The sequence below is a fragment of the Rana temporaria genome, chromosome 1 (assembly GCF_905171775.1).
Source record: "Rana temporaria chromosome 1, aRanTem1.1, whole genome shotgun sequence".
In the NCBI taxonomy this organism is placed as follows: Eukaryota; Metazoa; Chordata; class Amphibia; order Anura; family Ranidae; genus Rana; species Rana temporaria.
This window is the reverse complement of record NC_053489.1, coordinates 469,836,984-469,861,951: the sequence shown is the minus strand read 5'-3', so window position 1 is coordinate 469,861,951 and position 24,968 is coordinate 469,836,984. Positions and strand designations below refer to the sequence as shown.

The 24,968-nt window shown below is 39.7% G+C and overlaps 1 protein-coding gene across 32 annotated transcripts in view; it reads left to right on the top strand.

Annotated features, from left to right (window-relative positions):
- ANK2 (ankyrin 2) overlaps nucleotides 1-24,968 on the top strand; it is a 711,894-nt gene that overhangs the window by 523,070 nt on the left and 163,856 nt on the right. For 29 of the 32 annotated variants that reach the window (XM_040328781.1, XM_040328751.1, XM_040328698.1 and 26 more), the window contains 6 exons: nucleotides 8,651-8,749; nucleotides 10,109-10,306; nucleotides 10,957-11,055; nucleotides 11,250-11,348; nucleotides 19,417-19,515; nucleotides 23,504-23,701. In XM_040328781.1, the coding sequence (XP_040184715.1) occupies nucleotides 8,651-8,749; nucleotides 10,109-10,306; nucleotides 10,957-11,055; nucleotides 11,250-11,348; nucleotides 19,417-19,515; nucleotides 23,504-23,701 (792 nt within the window). The remainder of the gene's footprint in view (nucleotides 1-8,650; nucleotides 8,750-10,108; nucleotides 10,307-10,956; nucleotides 11,056-11,249; nucleotides 11,349-19,416; nucleotides 19,516-23,503; nucleotides 23,702-24,968) is intronic. The other 3 variants (XM_040328906.1, XM_040328889.1, XM_040328880.1) reach the window with 1 other exon arrangement.

Below are 24,968 nucleotides of genomic sequence, written 5' to 3'. Positions count from 1 at the left end.
TAAGGCCTCGTACACACGACAGAGGAACTCGTCGTAAATGAAACATCGTTTTCCTCGACGAGTTTCTTGTTAGGCTTGTTGAGAAACTTGACAAGCTTTCTTTGCGTACACACTGTCAAGACAAAATCTCGTCGTTCTCAAACGTGGTGACATAAAACACGTACGACGGCGATATAAAGGGGAAGATTGATTCCACTGGCGCCACCCTTCTGAGCATGTGCGGGTTTCTATGCATACACACGAATGTGTTTATCGTCGAAAAACCAGCCAGACAAGGAACACGACGAGGAAATTGAGACTCCCGACGAGGAAAAAGAGAACTTGTTCTCTTTTTTTCTCATCGAGTTCCTCGACAGTTTTCTCGATGAAAAACATACACACGACCGTTTTCCTTGACAAAAAAGCTCTGCCACCAAGTTTCTTGATGGATTCTGTTGAGGAAAACAGTCGTGTGTACGAGGCCTGACATTGTCTCTGGTTCAGGAGTGGCTTGACACAAGGAATGCAACAGTGTCAGTGCCCATGTCCTGGATACGTCTTTGTGTTGTAGTTCTTGAAGCACTGACACCAGCCGTATTTCACTTTCCCCCAAATTCTTAAATGGCCTTTGCTTCACAATTCTCTCAAGGCTGCGGTTATAACAGCCAGTTTCTTTAGCAATGACCTTTTGTGACTTGACCTCCTTGTGGAGGGTGTCAATGACTGTCTTCTGGACAACTTTCAAGTCAGCAGTCTTCCCCATGATTGTGTAACCTACTAAACCAGACTGAACCAGACCTATTAAAGGCTCAGGAAACCTTTATAGGTGTTTTGAGTTAATTAGCTGATTAGCGTGTGACACCATGGGTCTGCAATATTGAACTTTTTTTTACAATATTCAAATTTTCTGAGATACTGAATTTGGGGTTTCTCACTAGCTGTAAGCCATACTCCTCAAAATTAAAGGAAAGAAATGCTTGAAATATATCAATCTGTGTGTAATGTACTCTTTTGAATTGAACTAAAAAGTAGATTTTTTTAGTTGGACCTGTATGTATATATAGCTATATCTATATAGCTATAGATATAGCTATATATATATATATATATATATAGATATAGCTATATATATATATATATATATATATATATATATAGCTATATATATATATATATATATATATATATATATATATATATATATATAGTACATCAGTACATTTTTACTGACATGTCACAAATCAACAATGCTAAGCATCCGTTGGTACTGCTATGCCCTCTGTCGCTGACATACATAAGTGTTGGCAGCAAAATGACATAAACATTCAAATCAGTGTGTGTTAATCTTTTAAAAACCTTTTTTCTATGTATAGAATTTGTAATTACATTTTTACATGGGAGAAGCCATATTTACTTATAACATGCTTGGGCTCTCTGCTTTACAGTGCTACACAATGGTTGTGCTCTGCTGCTCCTTCCTACACTGCAAGTCTATCAGTTAGTCAATCCACTGACAGTGCACTTTCTGTGTGGCTCCTTCATTTTACAGAGTGGCTCTCAATTGTTGTAAAGCCCATCTCCAGGCAAAAATTAACAGCTTGGTAGTAATTCTTAGCATTTTTAGTCTGCATTTCAAAGACACCTGCTATGTCCTTCTATGTTCTTTAGGCATGCATCTACAGTGCCTTGAAAAAGTATTCACACCCCTGGAAAATTTTCCACGTTTTGTCATGGTACAACCAAAAACTAAAATGTATTTTATGGGGATTGTATGTGATAGATCAACACAAAGTGATACATAATTGGGATGTGGAAGAAAAATGATAAATGGATTTCAATTTATTTTACAAATAAATATCGGAAAAGTGTGGCATGCATTTGTATTCAGCCCCCCTGAGTCAATACTTTGTAGAACCACCTTTTGCTGAAATTACAGCTGCAAGTCTTTTGGGGTATTTCTCTTCCAGCTTTGCACATCTAGAGTGAAATTATTGCCCAATATTCTTTGCAAAATAGTTCAAGCTCTGTCAGATTGGATAGAAAGCGTCTGTGAACAGCAATTTTCAAGCTTTGCCGACAGATTCTCAATTAGATTTAGGTCTGGACTTTGACTGGGCCATTTTACCACATCAATATACATTGATCTAAACCATTTCATTGTAGCTCTGGCTGTATGTTTAGGGTCATTGTCCTGCTAGAAGGTGAACCTCCGCCCCAGTCTCAAGTCTTTTGCAGAGTCTAACAGGATTTCTTCTAAGATTGCCCTGTATTTTGCTCCATCCATCTTCCCATCAACTCGGACCAGCTTCTCTAAACCTGCTAAAGAAAAGAATCCCCCCAACATGACACTGCCACCACTATGTTTCACGATGGGGATGATGTGTTCAGGGTGCTGTGCAAAGTTGGTTTTCCACCACACATAGGGGCAGATCCACAGAGCAAGTACGCCGGCGTATCTACTGATACGCCGGCGTACTTTCAAATTTCCCGCGTCGTATCTTTAGTTTGAATCCTCAAATCAAGATACAACAGCATCTGGGTTCAATCCGACAGGCGTACGGCTTCGTACGCCTTCGGATCGTAGATGCAATACTTCGGCGTCCGCTGGGTGGAGTTTGCGTCGTTTTCCGCGTTGGGTATGCAAATGAGCTTTTTCCGACGATCCACGAACGTACGCGCGGCCGTCGCATTCTCTTACGTCGTCTCTAGACGGCTTTTTCCGGCGTATAGTTAAAGCTGCTATTTTGCGGCGTATAGATAGACCTGCCATGTTAAAGTATGGCCGTCATTCCCGCGTCGAAATTTGATTTTTTTTTTTGCGTAAGTCGTCTGTGAAGAGGGATGGACGTAAGTCACGTCTAAGTTCAAAAAATGACGTTGTTGCGACGTCATTTCGCGCAAAGCACGGCGGGAAATTTCGGAACGACGCATGCGCAGTTCATTCGGCGCGGGGACGCGCTTCATTTAAATGAATCACGCCCCCTCCCCGCCGATTTGAATTACGCGCCAAGAGATACACTACGCGCCCGTAACTTTCGGCGCGCAAGCTTTCTGGATTCAAACCAAAGTCAGAAAAGTGACGGCGGCGTAGCGTATCTCCGATACGCGGCGCAGGTGTAAAGGTATGTGGATCTGCCCCATAGTATTTTACTTTTAGGCCAAAACGTCCAATTTTGGTCTCATCTGACCAGAGTACCTTTTTCCCCATGTTTGCTGTGTCCCCCACATGGCTTCCCGCAAACTGCAAACAGGACTTCTAATGGCTTTCTTTGAACAATGGCTTTCTTCTTGCCACTCTTCCATAAAGACCAGATTTGTAGAGTGCACAAGTAATAGCTGTCCTGTGGACAGATTCTCCCATCTGAGCTGCGGATCCCTGCAGCTTCTCAATAGTTACTATGGGCCTCCTGGCTGCTTCTCTGAATAATGCCCTTTTTGCCCGGCCTCTCAGTTTGGGTGGACGGCCATGTCTTGGTAGGCTTGCAGTTGTGCCATACTCTTTCCATTTTCAGATGAGGGATTTAACAACCTAACCCTGCTTTAAACTTCTCCACAACTTTATCCCTGACCTGTCTGGTGTGTTTCTTGGCCTTTATGGTGCTGTTTGTTCACTAAGGTTCTCTAACAAACCTCTGAGGGCTTCACAGAACAGCTGTATTTATTACTGCGATTAAATTACACACAGCTAGACTCTTACTAATTGGGTGACTTCTGAAGGCATTTGGTTCCACTGGATTTTAGTTAGGGGTATCAGAGTAAAGGGGGCTGAATACAAATGCACACCACACTTAGATATTTATAAAAAAAATTGAAAACTATTTATCATTTTCCTTCAACTTCACAATTATGTGCCACTTTGTATTGGTCCATCACATAAAAGTCTAATAAAATACATTTACGTTTTCGGTTGTAATGTGACAAAATGTGGAAAATTTCAAGGGGTATGAATACGTTTTCAAGACACTGTATTCAGCTTGGGCTATAGGAGATTACTCATTGACTTCAATTCTGACACCTTGTGCAAGCATAAAGAGTGACTGTTACTGGGTTCTGGGAATGTAAACTGTGAATAGCGGGTACAGAAGTGAGTATTGTATGTTTTACTCTAACTATATCTGTTTAGTGTGTTCTCTATAATGTACGCTATTGGTAGCCATTCCAGAAAGTTTCCATCCTAATGTCTGCAGTTAAACACAATTAGTCCAGACACATCTGGAGGGGAGTGGGCACCAGAGATGGCTGTTGGGCACACAGCGAACACTGCTTTTTAAACATAATGGAGGGTGACTAATCTTTTTAAAGCATGCAGTGTTTTGGAGCCACCTAAATTATTCAGTGCATTATGAAGATATAAATCTGTTGAGAAATTAATTATACATGATAAAGTTGCACTTGTTCTCTTAAAAATACGGAATCTTTAAATAATTTAGCTTTAAGTCTGGATCTGCTTTTCCATTTAAAATGTGTTGGATTTTTTATTTTTTTTTCAAAAGCTGTGAAGATGGAAGGTGGAAGCAGTAATGCCGCATACAGACGGTCGTTTTTTGTGATGAAAAAAAATGACGTTTTTGAAAACGTCATTTAAAATGATAGTGTGTGGGGAAAATGTTGTTTTATGTCTTCAGAAAAACGACCAAAAAAAAATTCGAACATGCTCGAATTTTTTGTGTCGTTTTTCAAAATGTCATTTTTTGTGTCAATGAAAATGATAGTGTGTGGGCAAAACAACGTTTTTAAACCCGCACATGCCCAGAAGCAAGTTTTGAGACGGGAGGTAAAACTACCATTCATAATGGAGTAAGCACGTTCATCACGCTGTAACAGAAAAAAAAGCACGAATCATCTTTTACTAACAAGTAACCAGCTAAAAGCAGCCTCAAGGCGAATAGGACTTCCCCTTTAGAGTGCCGTCACTTTGTTCATCATTTTTCAAATTGATGGTTTGTATGCTACATCGTTTATTGAAAATGAAGTTTCAAAAATGTCGTTTTTTTTCATCATTTCAAACGTCATTTTTTTTTCATCACAAAAAACGACCGTCTGTATGCGGCATAAGAGTTTATTGTATTCTGTTGGGTAGTTTTGCCCAATGGTAGTGCTTGCCTCCACAAACCCTGCTTCAGTCAGCTGTTTATTAGCAGTTTGAAGTGGCTCTAAAGAATTTTTAACATTGAGGTTTAGGCATCAGTATCCCCCCTCACCCCCCCCCCTTTTACTTATTTGAGCTTTCATTTGAACCAACCCTGTGTACGTCTGCAGCTCTTTTCTCCCGTCCCATTCTGGTCTCACAGGCTTTACTGAGGCAATTGCTGTCAATCAAAGCCAGTGACGAGGGAACAGGGTGCAGGGGTAAGACGCAGACAGAGAGGCTGTAGAGTGAGCACGCACAAGTGCCTCCATAAAAAGAAATACACTTTAATGCATAGAAAATATTGTTAAAATTGGGGGAAAAATGTATTTAACTACTGAACAGGTGTCGCTACACTTACAACACAATTCCTTTTCCGATGTATATATAAATGTTACCTATTCTAAAGAGCATTCTACTTCCAGATTTCTGCTGTATTCTAAAATAACTGCTTTGTTTACATCAGCTACCAAAGCTGTCAGCAGTGGGCCAGAGCTACAGTAGGATTTACGGACTGACTCTACTGATTTTTATTTTGGTGTGGGGTTCCCCTTTAAAATCCATACCAGACCCCAAGGGCCTAGTATGGATTGAGGGGGACCCCCATGCTGTTATTTTTTTTCAATGCCAGCTTATTTGTTTAAATTCTGTTGACACCAGGAAAGACTCAATGCTGTTAGGATGCTGTCTGGTGTCGGCAGAACAAATTGCACACAAAATCACATAAACGCATGTAGATGCAATTTTCATGCGTTTCTATTGAAGTCTATGGACCACAAAATCTCACTATATCGCACCAAAGTAGCACAGCACCCTTCCCAAAAGTCACATCATAGCTGCGCTGCATTGAATGGAATGGACACAGTTGGAAGCAATGTTATTTGTATTGTCTTGCAACTCATTGTTACCTAAGTCTCTTCTGAAATTGCATGACTGTGAACCAGGCCTGGCTCATGTGATACCGCGATATGAAAAAGAGAAAAAAACTGCGCTACAATTCAGAATTTTTTTAAATAAAATATTCAATTGATAAGAAAAGCAGAAACTCTGCTGTGAGATAGACACAAAGTGATATTGCACCAGTGTGTTAATAGAATGAGTCACACAGTCCAACGGTGGTAGAGGGGAATCATCCGCATGGTAATAACACCATCTATCACCCACAATGTGACATGATCTCCACCGTGACATAAATGCTTGCTTACCAGCTAAAATTGACCCCTTAGGAAAGAGGTCAGTAGCACTTGTGGCTTAAACCCAGCCAAGGTCTTTGGGCCAGATCCACAGCCAGCCAGCGCAACGTAAATTTTTCCATTTAAGTTACACTGCCGCAAAGTTGCCAAGTTAGGTGCCGATCCACAAAGCACTTACCTGGAAATTTGCGGCGGTGTAACTTAAATCCGTCCGGCTCAAGGCGGGCCAATTCAAATGGGCGAGTCCCATTTAAATTAGGCGCGCTCCCGCGCCAGACGTACTGCGCATGCTCCGTCGGGTAAATTACCCGACGTGCATTGCGCTAACAGACGTCGCTCCGACGTCATTTGCTTAGACGGTAACGTAAAGGGCGTCCAGCGCCATTCACGGACGTCTTACGCAAACGACGTAGAGTTTGAATTTTTGACGCGGGAACGACGGCCATACTTAATAGGGCTTAGTCAAATAGGACTCAGCCCTATTTTTACACGGCGTAACTCGACGTAAACAACGTAGAATTAGCGCGATGGGCCCGTCAGAACGTTCGTGGATCGCCGTAAGTGTTCATTTGCATATTCTAGGCTGGCTGCAATGGCCTCGCCACCTAGCGGCCGGCCTAGAATTGCATCCTTAAGATCCGACAGTGTAATTCAATTACACATGTCGGATCTTCTGTCTATCTCTTGGAAACTGATTCTGTGGATCAGTTCCAAAGATAGAAACAGGGATACGACGGCGTATCAGTAGATACGCCGTCGTATCTCTTTTGTGGATTACCCCCTTTGTTCCTCCAAGAAGGGTGAAGAGATTTTAAATCCCACACCATGCACGGAATGTTCACAACTGCCGAACAGCCTACAGGCACGATTCTGTAATGATTGCGGTCCTCCTCCAAACACATATAGCATAAGGTCCACCTCAGGATATCTCATACAGTGACATTCCCTGAGAAAAAAGCATAAAGCTTGCCATAGTGGAAAAACAATTAAAACTTTTAATTAAGAATAAATAGTTGCACTTAAAACAGTACAGTATAAAATTGCATGTAGAAAAAGTAGCCGCCTGTCTGATACACATTCACCTGTCCTTCTAGGATCACAGTAGCCCGGTGATGTCAGCACGTCGCTCCTCCCAAATCCCCATTGTGTCATAACGCACCATGGATATCTGAACCCAGCTTTAGAGAGATAAAACTCACAAAAACACAAAATAAAGAACTTTGTTGTTACTTTTCTTTATGATTTATATATTTAAGAATTTCAAGTAGCAGCTCAGTACAATACAGGGGCTCTCTGCAACCCAAATTACTAGCAGTACTGTAATGGCTGGTTAGTATTGGTTGTTTACTTTTAGTCACACAAATATCACAGGAGTGTCTCCACCTCCACACCAGTATACGCATCAGGGATGTCAAAATCAACAGCCCTGGTTCACTTTAAGGGCTAGTTCACACATCACACTGCAGTAACGCAATGATACATGATTGTGTGGCATAATGTGCAATGACGGCCAGATTCACTTTTAGGCCCAGTTTACAGCATTACACAGCAATAACACAATGATACTCACATTAATGCGTGGCATAATGTGCAATGATGGACTGGTAAAGTTTTAGGCCCAGTTCACACCATTACATGGCAGTAACACAATGGCACTCACATTAATGCGTGGCATAATGCGCAATGATGTTTGTGCGCTAATGTACCACAAGAGTGCAAACAGGACCTTAGTACAAAGGGAAATATACAGCTGTACACTGATAGAAGCATTGCTCTCCTTAAATTTTGTGTTTCTATTTGCAGTATTCTCCTCTATTCCTGTTCTAGTGACAACTCAAAATTTTGAAACTTCCCTCACTTTTAGTCCCCATGACAATGGTCAACAGGACAAATAGAAAGACAAAATCTTCCAAGCAGGCACACAGACAACAGTAATAATTGCTGACAGGATTCTGGCCTTCCCTTGCCTTACTAAATAAAATACGTTTTCAGTCTTTGTTGCTACTTTTGATAACCTCCTGTATGGTAAAACCGCTGCCACTGGGACAGTAAGTAAGGGGAAGTCTCTAACTGAGTCCTAGATAGCTGAATAAAGCCTGCTGGGGTTTCCTAGTTGGAACACATACTATATATGTTTTCTTTGTTGTTTTGTGAACAGTAAATAAAACTTTATAAAAAACAAACAAAAAAAAACATAAGTAAGTAGCACGCACTTCTTACTTATTCCTTTTTTACACATAGTACATACATTTGCAGCCATTTAATGTACTAGATCTGTGTGTTAAGTGTGTTTCTCATGTAATCCCATTCAAAATCACTCATACGATCCTGGCATGTAATTCTGTTTCAGGACGGACTTACTCCGCTTCACTGTGCAGCACGAAGTGGACATGACCAAGCTGTGGAGTTACTTCTAGAAAGAGGAGCACCACTTCTTGCAAGGACCAAGGCATGTGTTTTTTTCTGTGTTTGACTGTAAAATGTATAAATACCTGTAGAAGGCAGCACTACTGAAATAGGAAGAAAATTATGTGAAGTTGGAGGCCAAAGGATGCCAAGATCTATTGTTCTTCCACTTAATGAACGTTTTAGCGTTTTTATAAAAACTATTTGTGTCCAGATGGGAAGATCTACTTTCTGTCCTGTAGATAATTCAAGACATGAGAAGAAATCTGCCCTTTCAGACAGTTGACACAAAACAATTCTTGTCCCAACTGGAAGATTTACCTATTCTTGTTCTGGATTTTCTTTCATTGTTAGTCTCAATAGTTACCAGGAAATATAGAAAGAGTGAGTCCCCTAGTGGTAACACAGGTAACAATAAAAATCTGACAGGGGTACTAATTCTTTACCGCTCTATTCAAAACGATAAAGAAGAATCTTCAGACCTTAGATACACTTTATTGTTATTGTATGATAGTAAATGATCAAGTTTAGTGCAATTCCACTCAACACAGATTTTTCTGATTTGGTAGTGAGCAGAGTTCAATCTGTGGTTAATCTTCACTGCTGTACAGGTTTTCCTATGACAGTCTAGGAGACTAAATGCAGCTGGGCTACTTGTGTCACCAGTTTATTCTGCATATAAATATGTATGTAGACAGCAAGAAGCTTGGTAGGAAATTGAAGCTCTGAATGTGTCACTGATGTACCTAGGTTGGAGTGAGTATATTTTTACTGGGCAAATCAGAATTGTAAAAATATAGAGAAATTAGATATAACAGATAACATAAGGAAGTACTTGTATGAATTATTCAGATCCTTTCATTATTTCTAATGCCGCGTACACACAATCGGATTTTCCGTCAGAAAAACCTTGGATGGTTTTTCCCACGGAATTCCGCTCAAGTTTGGCTTGCATACACACGGTCACACAAAAGTTCTCTGAACTTTCGTCCGTCAAGAACGCGGTGACGTACAACACTACGACGAGCCGAGAAAATTAAGTTCAAAGCTTCCGAGCATGCGTCAAATTTTTTCTGAGCGTGCGTCGGAATTTTGCGTGACAGAATTGCTACAGACGATCGGATTTTGAGAACCAGCTCAAGTCCGATGGAGCATACACACGGTCGGAATTTCCATTTAAAAGCTCACATCTGACTTTTGCTGTCGGAATTTCCGATCGTGTGTACTGGGCATTAGATGTTTTCCTTCAGACAGCACAAATATATATTTTTCCTCATATTTTTTCTAATTGGCTGGAGGAATCATGGCTGACACATTACTTTGTTCTGGTTGCACTGACCTTTAAAATCATAGCTACTGTTGATTGTTGTTCTAATACAATTTGTTTTGTGATCGAATACAGAATGGACTTTCTCCACTACACATGGCTGCTCAAGGAGATCATGTGGAATGTGTCAAGCACCTATTACAACACAAGGCACCCGTGGATGATGTCACCCTGGATTATCTCACTTCTCTGCACGTTGCAGCACATTGTGGACATTATCGTGTCACCAAACTTCTCCTGGACAAAAGAGCAAATCCCAATGCCCGCGCTCTGGTAAAGTGATCTGCGTGCTGCTTTCTACTGGACTATGTATTGTACGTGTGTGTGTGTATGTATATATATATATATATATATATATATATGATCATCAAAAGGTTTCCACACTTTTTATAACTCTCTTAAATATAAAAAAGTGCAGAAACTTTTTGAAGACCTCTACATACACACACACACTTGAGATTTAAGAATTTAAGATTTTTAGATGATGGTGAGATGTTTACTAACAATCTAGCTAAAGCCAGTAGTCAGGCAAGCTAGATGTGTCTATGTGCACTGTAGACACCCCCAGTAATGTCCGTGTCATGTGGCAACAATTTACTACTATGCGTTTTCCCTTGAGAAAGGTCTGCTGGAGGTGTTTGCGGAGGTGTGCGGTACTGTACATCTAAATCATCATCTGATCCTTTATAATCATCTTGAGACAATTAACACCAAAACACTGAAGACAACTTTATATTGCTTACTGCAAACATCTGAATTGATGTAGTTGTTGACTGCCATCGTGTTGCATTGGCTGCAGAACACTACTGTGGTTTTCACTCACATTCTACTTTTCACCGTTGCTTCTTCTGAGAGCTGCATGTTTGTTTTTTTTGTGTGTGAAGTGTGCATGGGTTTTCCTAACAGGTTGTTTCTCTGAACAGAATGGTTTTACTCCATTGCACATTGCCTGCAAGAAAAACCGTATCAAAGTTATGGAACTGCTAGTGAAATATGGGGCTTCAATTCAAGCTATAACTGAGGTAGAACAGGTTTTCTTAGATCACAAAATCTTCCACCCCATTTCCTGCTTTCTCTGTCCTGTCTCTGTCTCATTTTACTTGTAATATCCACTATCATTTCTCTCTATCCTCTTATTCTTCTGCTATTTTGTAAATGTGGAAGCCCACCTTGGTGTTGTGCAGGGGAGTAAAATGCCTGTTGGTTTGTTCCACAGTCTGGTCTCACTCCAATACATGTGGCTGCATTCATGGGCCACTTGAACATAGTCCTCCTTCTGCTGCAGAATGGAGCTTCTCCAGATGTCACTAACATTGTGAGTATGTCTTACAGTAAACTAAATGACTAGTTTTAATGTGCATTTTACAGCTTACTTGACAATTGTATCATTTCACCAGGTGTTTTTCTTTGTGAGGAAACTACCTAACCTGTTGACCTGCATGTCAGTTGCTGTATTTTATTAATATAATGCCAGCATTATATTCTTCTTACACATTGCAGCATACACTACAATCTCTCTACAAGAGACAGTTAACGCCCAGTTAAACTTCTAGTTTACATTTGGCTAATTGCATTCCCTGTGCATCAAAACAAAAGGTGTGAAAAATCTTATGTTTTGTGTTCTTTAGACGGCAGCCACAATGAACAATAAGCAAACCTCATTCTCCCAGCAAATTAGAGAACTCTTTTTTAGTAGGGGGCATGCTAGACCCCTGTAGAGAGACCACTGCTTTCACGCAGAGAGCAAGGGTCCCTCTTTGCAGCATGGTGGCAGGGAGCAAACTTTTTTCGGACAGTGATTGCTTTCTATGGAAAATTAACAGTAAGGCCTTATCCACATTTTAACCTGACCTGCAGCAATAATTCAGCAGATTCCTGCAGCTGGATTCACAAGTGGTTGCAGAAACTTTCAGTCGCTCAGCTCATGCAAAGCAATGAGTTGTCTGCTAGTGTTCAGATGTATTAGCACATGGGGCGATTACCTGTGGTTAGGAGAGATAATCACCTCTGGAACTAAACAGCTTGAGTCCAAAGGTGATCATCTGTCCTTAAAGTAAAAGTCCGGGCTAAACCTACCTAATCTTAAACCTGCTCGCACCTCGATTTTAAGTCCTATACTAACTATTTTAGGGGCGCTCTGGTCTGATCAGCTCCCAGTGCTGGCTTTAGGGGAGAGGAAAGAGCAGGGACAACAACTTCAATGCCTGGGTGGTGACACCACCCATAGGCCTACTATGGGGTATCTGTTGTCAGCTGTCCCAACTCTTCCCTGAAGCCAGCGCTGGAAACCAATCACCTGACTGGACCAGAGCGCCCCTAAAATAGGTAAGTATATCATTAAAACCAAATTGAAAATTTGCGCTTTGGCCTAAAACTATCACAAATAAACTGCTGCCACTATACTCAGATATACCACAAAATTAACATATATAGGATGCAGAAAACGTATGCAATTGCTATAATATGTATGACAATCCACCCCAAAAGTTCAAATGCAAATTCAATCTTGTATTAATATATCAAATTCATGCAGAAATAATCAAAATGTGCAAATATCAACCTTTCAACAATATATGTGCAAAACAATGCATAAAGTGGAAGTTCCAAATATATGTAACAGATAGCTAGATAGAGAGCAAACCAATATCCTAAACCCCCCTGGGTAGGTTCCCCCCTCCCTGTCAGTATTTAGGGACCTTGTTTTGAAGGACATAGACTCCATGAACATTAGAAATGAGAACCCCCCCAAAAATGTCCAAGTAGGCTTAAATCAGCTTTGTGCTAGGTGGGATGTTGTGATCTGCCCCGTGGATAAGGTAGGGGGAATTGTCATTATGGATAAAGATAAGTATGATGGCCAAAATGCAGAGAATTTTGTCAGAAGCAGTAACCCTACTTTGGCATATATAATTGATCCTAGGTAGATAATTGATAGGGGGTATAAGGATGGATTTTTAAATTGGAAGGAAAAGGCTTTTTCAGTACCACTGCCCCCTAAGATACCTGTCATGTACTGCTTACCGAAAGTTCATAAAAGTTTGGAGAATCTACCAGGTCGTTTCATCATCCGTGGAATTGATTCAGTATAATCTAGAATTGGGAAATACTAAAATTTGCAACCACTGGTGATGGGAACTCCCACTTTTTTTAAGGACACTAAACATGTGATACATATTTTGCTGAAAGTTCATTGGCAACAGGGATATATTTTGGCCACGGTGTTGATACAGTATTTGCACATTGTTCTGTATATTTGCACATTTTGGTTATGTCTGCATGAGTTTGATATATTCATATGAGATTTGAATTTGCTCTTTTTTTTTGGGGGGGGGGGGGTTGTCATACATATTATTGTAGCAATTGCATAAGTTTGCTGCATCATATATACAATATATTCATTTTGTGGTCTAAATAATTTTGTTGCAGGTAATATAAGTATACTGATATTTTTCCTGTATAGGCTAGTTAGAATATGACATAGAATGAGGGCGGGAGCAGGTTTCACCCAAACTTAGGCTTAGACCACTTTATTGTTGCTTATGTGGTTGCATGTGAACATCTACGGATAGCTGTGGCAGTCATCAGCCTGTAATTGCTTTGTATGTGCTTGTATGTCCTGTGTATCCAGTCAGATTTAAACTGCTAAATACAGTGGGACTTTGAGACAAAAAACTGTTAAACCTTAGGGTTTTGGATTGTGGAAACAAATGAACACATAGATAGTTATGTGCTCCCTGCTATTAGCTCCCTGTTAAAACTGTATCCCAGGAACCTAGTGCTGTAAGGCAGCAGTGCTGCTACAATGTGGTTATCTCTCAAATCTATATAAATATACACAGAGATTACTTACAGCTTAAATGACTCAGAATAGGCAAAATAATGCTATTTATGTTGGCCAGCTAATATAATTAACTTAATTTGTGTAGCTTTATAAAAAAGATGTGATGTGTATTTCAGTGTTACACATTTAAAATGTTTGTGTCCATATCTAATTTATGTATGTAAATGTATATATTATAGTTTTGTCTGCTTTCTGTAATCCATTGAAACTGTGTCTAACTAGAAAGCCTGTTATTGCATCCATTCGAAAATTATATTTTAAATGATAGATGGGTCCAGGTGTCTTCCAACACGTGCAGTTGGGCACAACTTCTGACATGCTTATCCACTGCTGTGTATTCCAGACTCTTTAATGTATAGTTAATACAAACATTGGTAAAATAGTCAATATAACCATGTTAAAAAGTTCAAGGATCAGCGATTATTAGTAGGAGCTATAAGTTGAGTTGATAGAGTTAAAAAACAGTATATGGCAAGATTATTTGTTTTCTGCTGCTTATCATATTGATTTGTAATCATTTCAAATGCTTGTAAGCTTTTTGTTATTCATTTTCCATATGTATACAGTGCTGGTCAGGACTGATTTTCATTAAATTGACTACCTAAGCTGTTTTTACTGTATTTTTTGTTGCACGGTTCTATTCACAGCCTATAATATACAGGTGCATCTCATAAAATTAGAATATCATCAAAAAGTTAATTCATTTTAGTAATTCAATAAAAAAAATTGAACTCATATGTTTTATATATAAGTGTTACACACTTGATATGTTTCAAGCATTTCTTTCTTTCAATTTTTGATGATTGTGGCTTACAGCTAGTGAAAACTCAAAATTCAGTATCACAGAAAATGAGGATATTGCATGAGACCAATAAAAAAAAATTAATACAGAAATGCTTGCTCACTGAGAAGTATGTCTGTGTGCAGTATATTATGCACTCAATACATGATCAGGGCTCCTTTTGCATGAATAACTGCATCACTGTGACATGTCATGAAGGCGATCAACCTGTGGCACTGCTGAGGTAGTATGGAAGCCCAGGTTGCTTTTATAGTGGCCTTGAGCTCATCTGTATTGTTGAGTCTGGTGTCTCTTATCTTCCTATTGACAATACCCTACAGATTCTCTATGGGGTTTAGGTCAGACGAGTTTGCTGGCCAATCGCGCACAGTGATACCATGATCATTAAACCAGGTATTGGTACTTTTGACAGTGTGGACAGGTGCCAAATCCTGCTGGAAAACGAAATCAGCATCTCCATAAAGCTGGTCAGCAGAGGGAAGCATGAAGTGTTCTAGAATTTCATGAAAGAAGGCTGTGCTGACTTTCTTTGGATGTAATAAATAAACAGTGGACCAACACTAGCAGATGACATGGCTCCCCAAATCATCACTGACTGAACAATTTTGCATTTGATTTGCAAATCAAGGTCCCAGAGTCTGGAGGAAGAGCAGAGAGACACAGAATCCAAGTTGCATGAGGTCTAGTGTGAAGTTTCCACAGTCAGTGATCATTTGGGGAGCCATATCACCTGCCCACACTGCCAAAAGTACTAATACCTTGTTTAATGATCATGGTATCACTGTGCTTAATTGGCCAGCAAACTGGTCTGACCTAAACTCCAAAGAGAATCTATGGGTTATTGTCAATAGGAAGATGAGACCAGACCCAACAATGCAGTTGAACTGAAAGCCACTATCAAAGAAACCTGGACTTCCCTAACACCTCCGCAGTGCCACAGGCTGTTTGCCTCCATGCCCCGCCACATTGATGCAGTAATTCATGCAAAAGTGCATACTATATTGTACATGGACATACTTCTCAGTAAGGCAACATTTCTGTATTTAAAATCCTTTTTTTATTGATCTTATGTATTATTCTAGTTTTCTGAGATACTGATTTTGGCTTTTCACTAGCTGTAAGCCATAAGCATCAAAATTAAAATAAAGAAATGCTTAAAATATACAGTATCACTCTGCGTGTAACACATCTATATAAAACATATGAGTTTCATTTTTTTTTTTATTGAATTTCTAAAATAAATTAAAGTGGAGGTCCCATGAAAAAATAAAATATTAAAAGCCAGCAGCTACAAATACTGCAACTGCTGACTTTTAATAAATGGACACTTATCTGTCAAGGGTGCCTGCGATGTCGGCAGCCGACCTCGTGCAATCGCTCGTCTCTCGGCTGCCCCGCCGCCATCCTCAGTGAGGGAATCAGGAAGTGAAGCGTTGCGGCTTCGCTGCCTGGTTCCCTACTGCGCATGCGCGAGTCACGCGGTGCATCCTCACTGGTCCCGATGTCTCCTGGGACCAGTGTGTTTCCCAGAAGACAGTGGGCGGTGACACGAAGGGGCGTGACTCCTGCGGGAGTTTTTCCCTGGAAGTGGGTGAAGAAACCTGTATTATACAGGTATCTGCACCCCCCCTCCCCCCTGAATGGTGCCAAATGTGACACCGGAGGGGGGGGAGGGTTCCCAAAAGCAGAGGTTCACTTTTTGTGTGGACCTCCGCTTTAACTTTTTTATGATATTCAAATTTTATGAGATGCACCTGTGTATTCTACTGTCAAAATGTCTACTTATTAATATCTTCTACTTTGAATGCTTAAAGCAGTATTAAACCCAATAAACAAAATATAATACAGGTATATTGCAGCTTACCAGTCTTTAAATGTGGAGGCTGAATTAGTTTTAGATTTTATTTTATTTTAATTTATTTTCACTTTTTTACCTTATCTTCATCTGGTGATCTGACCAGTAACATACTTTCTATCTTGGGGTGTCTCCACTGCACTGGAAGAACAATAGAGACACCTTTGGACAGCAACATTGTCAATCTGTAGAGAGGGTAGTGTTAGGTGCACCAGCAAATTTAAATGGTCTTGACAAACAAATTAAAGCTGATCTCCGGGTAACTTTTGGCATGCTGACGATTGTATGCATCTCCGTCAGCGCTCAGTGCTTGGTGTCAGTGTTCAATAGATTGACTCAGTGCTACTTTTGCATGACAGCCTAGTCTTTTAAAGGAAGTTGAAAAATAAAATAGTTACTGACCAGATCACCAGTTGATAATAAAGCAAAAGAAAAAATGTTCCTATGAAAGGAAACTAATGCAGCCACTACATCTAAAAATGTGTAAATTCTGAAATATATTTTTTTAAATAATTTCGCTTTAAGGAAAATCTATTACTTGGAACAGGCAGACCTTTGCATTTCTATAAATTATGGTCTAGTGCCAGCATTTTATCTTTCTTCAAAGCATCTGTTTATCACCCCTGCTATTTTTTGCCCCATTGCAGCTTATGTTTTTATGTATAACCCTTCCCATGTATGAGAGGATTCATTGGTTTGTTTGTAAGCAAAACCCTATTTAGTTGCTAATTTAAAAAATAATTGGATTTGATCTGCCAGCAAGCAAATAAGGTGACTATTTAAAATTTACTGGCAAATGCAATGGTACAATTGATATACACCATCATACAGTAATCATTTATTTTTCTGAATTAAAATGTTGTCGCTTGAAGATCCTGCATTTAGTTATATGTTGTCCAGTGCAACACTTTAGTGTACTATCTCCACAGTAAAAGAAACACCTCTTGCTCTTGTTTCCCCTCTTTGTTAACATCAAGAAAAGTATCATTGTGCATGGAACTTTCTGGTCTCTCCTATTCTTATAAAACGATCAAGGGGCCTACACGCAGTTGACAATGGCCAGCCATGCATGCATGATCCAGCCAACATAACAAATATTCTTAACCAATTGTGGTTAGGCATGTAAAGTATACCCCCAAAAGAAGTTATCAAAGTACACAGGTCCTATATAGCATACCCATTCCTCTCCCTATTTTGCTCTTACTAGAAATTTCCAGCTGTCAGAACAACAGCTCAGAATTGCTGATCAGCGATTTGCAATTTTGGGAATGTTGTCTGAAATTTAAAGAGGAATTCCTTTCTGGAAAGAGGATATATTCATTTAAAATGAGAAACTGTTTAAATGGCTAAATGCAACTAGTTAACAATATTGTATTCTTTCCTTGCAATTAGAGAATATTTATTATGCAGACCAGCCCTTGGTATTTTTAATAAAAACATGTGTGTCTGCCCATCCCTTCTAATACACCGTTCTGAATAGAAGCACAATAGTCTTCTATAGGGACGTGGGAGATTAATTTATTTTCTTGATACAGAGCTGTTTAGCTGCAGTGCAATGACCATTTTAGGCCCTAATCTGTGAATTATTTCACATATAAATGTTTGATACCTTTGCAGTGTGTCACTGTAAAGTATTTAAAAAGTTAACATGTATTGAGTTAAGGCCACCCAATCACTTTTAAACAGGCTGCCAACGCATGGTAACAGACTAAAAAACGGTCTAGAGCACATGTGCTGTGGTGCACCACAATGCAGACCAATGGGATCTATTGTACTTGTGTGTTGGGGTGCCGTTCTAAATGAACAACATCACAATGCACTGCACTAAATTTCATACATTATGGTGTGTTGTGGAAAAACACACTCTTTAATAAGACAATCACTTTATTGGTGGTCCCATCAGCTGCATATGCTTCATTCCCCACAACTATTTCAGCTGCTGGAAGTGAAAAGAATAATTCCTGTTTAATAGAAAAACACAACTTAGGACTTTTTTGCTGTCCCCACAAAACAGTGATGGGTACCTGAGCAGCCATTTGCCATATACCAGCAGCGTTGAGTAGTATTAAGGGAGTGTATCTCTGTACCTGCAAGTACTGCATATCTTACTATTAAGTAGCCAACTGGAAAGGGGGGGGGGGTCGTTAGGGACATCGCTACACGTAGTTCTCACAATAACATAAACAGGTTGCTTTGTCCTGCATAGGTGGCAAAACACAGCTTTGATTTAAGTTCATTAGGTAAAACGCATGAGAAAAAGCAGTATGACCAGTGCTATTTGTGGTGCTTTGTCTGATAGACCTTGTATACACAAAATGTCTGGGGTGAGCACTGATATGGCATACAATATTTTCATTAACGCAAGTTACCTAGTATAGATGGGTACTCCAGGAAATATTTGCTTCAAAAACCAAACAGAAGCCTCGGCATCAGAGCATGTTGATGCTACAGGACAAGTACATATTGATTATACAGCCCTTGTTCTTATGAGTAGCATCTCTTGGGGCCTAGTCCTCACCACTCCAACGCCACAGTAAAAACATAAGAATTTACCAAAGAGTAGTAACAGTGGAAAAAGCACCAAACTGCCATAAAGGTATTATAGTATTAAATGCCATGAATGTATTTATTATTTGAATACCGGGACAACTATGCTATGTGAATAATTTATAATTTTCCACCGGCTAAATCTATACAAATAGTTGATACATATAGTTCTTCAATGTCCTTGTGTTAATATTTTGTTTTCAGTAATTAGATATTATTGGTTAAATATCTTTTTTTTTATGTACTGAACTTTCTACAAAAAGTTTCAACTTTTTGTTTCAGTAAAACATAAATAGTTTTTCAAGCTTATTAACCAATCTCCATCTCTGTATTTGCAGCGGGGAGAGACGGCTCTGCACATGGCTGCTCGCGCTGGGCAGGTTGAAGTGGTTCGTTGCCTTCTCAGAAATGGTGCCCTGGTAGATGCCAGAGCCAGGGTAAGCTACTGTATTGTTTGCAAAACCGGAACTTTTGTTGGGTTCGAAAATGAAAAAGGAGGATAGGGGAAGAGTTCTCTGCTTTAGAGAAAATGTTTCAATAACAGAGGAGCTATACATGAGCATGGCAAAGATTTTGCTAAAAGTATATTGACTTTGCTTAAAATGTTGGCCTTGATTTACTAAAGGAGTAAATATAGTGAAACTGTGTTCATCTAATACCCAATCATCTGCGAGGGAAATAAAAAATAAATACAAAAAATGGGATTTTGCTTGCACATAATAGGATGATTAAAGGTAACACAACATTACCTTAATAAGCTAAGTGAACATTACAAAGTGAAAATTATCTCTATATATCTGTCTGTTTATCTATATCTGTCTATATAAACACAAATATTTTCTGCATAGAATATATAAGATATTAAATTGTTTATCCATTCTGCTCTGGAAAAGCCTACAGTTGGAATCATTGTAAGTGTCTGTGCTTAATTGTAAATGGCCATGCTGCAGCCTTCCTTCATACTTAATGCTACTAGCCTGGCCATGACGGGGAACCCTGGTACCTATAACCCCACTGCTTATGCCTAATAGCTTAGAGAATACTAATAGCTTTTTATGTTCCAATCAACGTTTATTTTCCAAGTTATATGCATGCATGTAATATTACAGCTGTTTTCATTTACACACTAGTTATTTCTTTCATTATTTATTTCCTAAAGATATTTGACAATAGTGACTGATCCAGATTAATATGTTACATACAGCTTGCATCTAAACTCACTGAAATCCAGAATTTTTTTTTGCACCTGTTCCAGTACACACAGTATTCACTGTCAGTATTAACTAACACTCAAGTTAAAGTAGAACGCTAAGCATGTTGTCCTCAGGTTTGCAGCTTAAGCAGTATGCTCCTTTAAGCCTGAAGTTTTTGCTCCAGTTATTCTAAATATATATGCTATTTTTAGGATATATAAGGTCAATTCACTACAATATCAGATTTTTATAAATAAAAATTGCGAGTTTTCTAAAGTTTAACCACACAAATCAGTGAAATTTACTCATATAGTATATAATATTGATATTTGTGTGTTAGTAATTATAACTTATTCAAAAAAGAATTCTCAATCACCAAACAGGTTTTCACTCCTTAAATAAAATAAAAATGCAATAAAACTATCCCCTATTTTGTAAACGCTATAAATTTTGCGTAAACCAATCGATAAACGCTTATTGCATTTTTTTTTACCAAAAATAGATAGAAGAATACGTATCGGCCTAAACCGAGGGAAAAAATTTTTTTATATCTTTTTTGGGGATATTTATTATAGCAAAAAGTAAAAAATATTGAATTTTTTTCAATATTGTCGCTCTATTTCTGTTTATAGCGCAAAAAATAAAAACTGCAGAGGTGATCAAATACCACCAAAAGAAAGCTCTATTTGTGGGAAAAAAAGGACGCCAATTTTGTTTGGGAACCACATCACACGACCGCGCAATTGTCAGTTAAAGCGACGCAGTTCCCGAATCGCAAAAACTGGCCAGGTCCTTTACCTGCATATTGATCCGGGTCTTAAGTGGTTAAGTATGTAAATTAACAACAAAATTGCTGTGATATGGATGTGGTTCAAATAACTCACACATCTTAGTACACTGACTTCCTTTTGCTGAGAATACATATATAGTTATAAAGCAGTGAATGTAACACTGTAAAGCAGTGGAAAGGATATTCACTGCTTTATAAATATGCCCCATGTGTTATTCTGAGCACTTTAAATTGTGTACAAGCTGAATTACAACAGATATCACTCTTTGATGTCCATGAACTTCATTATTTGATCATGTTAATAGTATTCAGGTTTACCCCTTTCAAGTTTAATAAGCTAGGGAAAAGATGTGTGCAACATTTGCACTATTAAACATGCCCAAGTACAGCCTTACTTTATATGGCATAAGCACCCTAAATTCTGACTACACGCAGTATTATAACCTGAAATATACAGTGAACATCTATTGACACAACTATCCAGGGTTCCATTCCTTTTTCTTGGAGATCTAAGTTCACTGGAGGAAATTCTACCAGAGAATGGTCATTGCTTGTATTTTGTATAGTAGACACATGTATATAACTTTACCTTGGTGATTTTGTTGAGGGTAAGTGAACTTGGCTTAATTGTAGTGTTTATAAATAAAACATCTTTGGTGCTTGGTATTGTAATTACTGACTATTGTGAAAGGTGAAACTCCTGCGCTGTCTGTGAATACAAAGGGGGGGGGGGGTGGGGGGAGGGGGAGTGAAAGAGGCACTGCTGCAAAACCTAGGAAGGTCTACCTTGATAGACAAAGTGATAATGGAACAAGTGAAAGATGTCTGCGCTGTGAAAACACACTATCAATAATATATTGCAAATGTGTGAAAGGGGAGGGGAAGGGGGAAAGGGGGGGGGACACAAGTGACAGTAAATACGTGGGTATGCCGTGGTAATAACTATAGATAGCAAAAAATGTAACAATAACTCAGTAAATATAAAAGATACACATATGCAACTAAAATAAAGTCCAAGAAACGAAAGAAACCCCAGGTCTCCAAAAGTCTGGAAAGTCTGATGGTTGAAAAATGAGGACAGATATTCAACGAAGGGAGACCCCACAGCCAACTCTGGTGAAGAAAGGATAGACCGTCACCTTTAAAATCTCCACACACACCTCTGGTGCTCCCAGCAGCTCACCTTACATCAAGCAAAAAGAGCCTGATAGGAAAACCCTTTGGTCTGGTCTTGATGGTATAGATTGCTCTCACATTCCAAGGATGGAATATAAAATATGAATATGGAATATAAAACACATCGCATAATCCAGTAAAAACGATCAAATTTAATTTAAAACAGCACATAAAACTCACATTTAAGTCAGTATTAATGGCATAAATCCACGAGTAGCGAACTCGTACTACGTCCGTCGGATGCTAGGGGTGATGAAGTCACATGGTGTGACAATACGCGTCGGGATTGGAGCGCTGGACAACCCCTAGCATCCGACGGACGTAGTACGAGTTCGCTACTCGTGGGTTTATGCCATTAATACCGACTTAAATGTGAGTTTTATGTGCTGTTTTAAATTAAATTTGATCGTTTTTACTGGATTATGCGATGTGTTTTGCTTCCCTATTGCTTTGATTGTTCCACTGCTGCATGAGCTGTATAGTGTTTCCAGCCTGACATCCCAGCCTGACATATATGGAAACTGCCTGACATGCGTGGAAACTGGTGAGAGAGGAGAAGCAGGACACTGACGAGCTCACTGCTCGTGGAGATAAGCCTCATATTTTATATTCCATCCTTGGAATGTGAGAGCAATCTATACCATCAAGACCAGACCAAAGGGTTTTCCTATGAGGCCCCGTACACACGACCGAGTTTCTCGGCAGAATTCAGCCAGAAACTCGGTCGGAGCTGAATTCTGCCGAGAAACCCGACCGTGTGTACACTTTCGGCCGAGGAAGCCGACGAGGACCTCGGCGAGGAAATAGAGAACATGTTCTCTATTTCCTCGTTGTTCAATGGGAAATTTCGGCTCGCCGAGATCCTCGGCGGCTTCACAAGGAACTCGACGGGGCAAAGCGATGTGTTTTGCCCGTCGAGTTCCTCGGACGTGTGTACGGGGCCTCAGGCTCTTTTTGCTTGATGTAAGGTGAGCTGCTGGGAGCACCAGAGGTGTGTGTGGAGATTTTAAAGGTGACGGTCTATCCTTTCTTCACCAGAGTTGGCTGTGGGGTCTCCCTTCGTTGAATATCTGTCCTCATTTTTCAACCATCAGACTTACCAGACTTTTGGAGACCTGGGGTTTCTTTCGTTTCTTGGACTTTATTTTAGTTGCATATGTGTATCTTTTATATTTACTGAGTTATTGTTCAATTTTTTGCTAATTACTGACTATTATTACCTTTTAAGGTGAATTGACTTATATTATGTTCTTACCTCTACTTTAGGAGGAGCAGACACCTCTACACATTGCATCTCGTTTGGGGAAAACAGAAATTGTTCAGTTGTTACTCCAACACATGGCTCACCCAGATGCTGCTACTACTAATGGCTACACCCCTCTTCATATCTCTGCTAGAGAGGGGCAGGTAGATGTAGCTTCAGTCTTGCTGGAGGCTGGAGCTGCACACTCTGCGCCTACTAAGGTAACCACTGCATTTTTCTGCATGACAGTATTGATACTCAAGTACATGTAAAAACATAAAATGTGGCATGTCATTGTATAGTAGTGTATATATTACAAAATAATTTAGGCACATACATTTCCCCATTTTGTGCATGTGCCTATATACTGCATCTCTTCTGCTTACAGGTGTATTATTACTGTTATGTTTTGCAATAATAAGGCTTTCCTACTAGAGGGCAATAGAGCACAGCCTAAAGCATCTCACTGCAATGCAACATCATCCAGCTATTTAAAGGGGTTGTAAAGGTAAAAGATTTTGTACCCTAATGCATTCTCTGCATTAAAGTAAAAAAACTTTCAAAAGCACCCCCCTCCTTCAAAAAAACTCACTGTATCTGAGCACAATCTCGATGGGGAGCTGTGCCAATCTGCCGCAGCTCTTCTCCCCTTTCCTTTTTCTCAAGGAAGACTCTGCAGCAGTGGGAGTCATTGGGTCCTGTTGCTGTCAGTCAAAGCCTTTGGAGGGAGCTGGGGGGAGATGGGGGGTGTCTATAGTCACACAAGGCCTGGCTTGGGATTGAACCCTAATGAGTTCCACCACAGCAAGCAGCTTGCTATGGGACACTCCGAGAGGAGGAGGAGCCAAGAACAGGCAAGTATAATATGACAATATGACTATTATTAATGCAATAATTTTAACCTGCATTGGTATAATAAATGTAATTTGTGCAGCATGGGCATATTGTGCATTGGTGTAAGGAAACCATTCAAATCACACTTGGCTCTATGAGAGGTTATACTTATTGTCCTTACATGAGTGACATACAGTATGTACACAAGAGACACATACACTAGAATTAAAGTGGTATTAAACCAAAGGTAAATAAACACAATATAACAATTTAACACAAAACACAACACAATTAGTATGGCAACCAATTCCCTAAGGCAAATAATTGTTCTACTGAAGGCCCTTAACACTGATATTTGACTGGACCAAAACGTAACACAATTGAACAGAACAATAAACTTGCATGGGGTACTGGGTTTCTCTTAGCAGTATAGGTAAATGGTTAGATATTGAAGGGGCATGGGGTGAGGGCAGGCTTGCAGGAAGGTGGGGTAGGGGAAGGGAGGGGTTGAGCAGAGGAGGGGGGAAGAAGATAGGGGGAAAAAGGAGGGGTGGTGGAGGAGAGTAGGGAGAGGGGTTAGGGAAGAGTCGCTTGGAGAAGTAGGACAGGATAGGTTGGATTACTGGGCGCTAGGTCCTTACCCTCGTCTGAAAA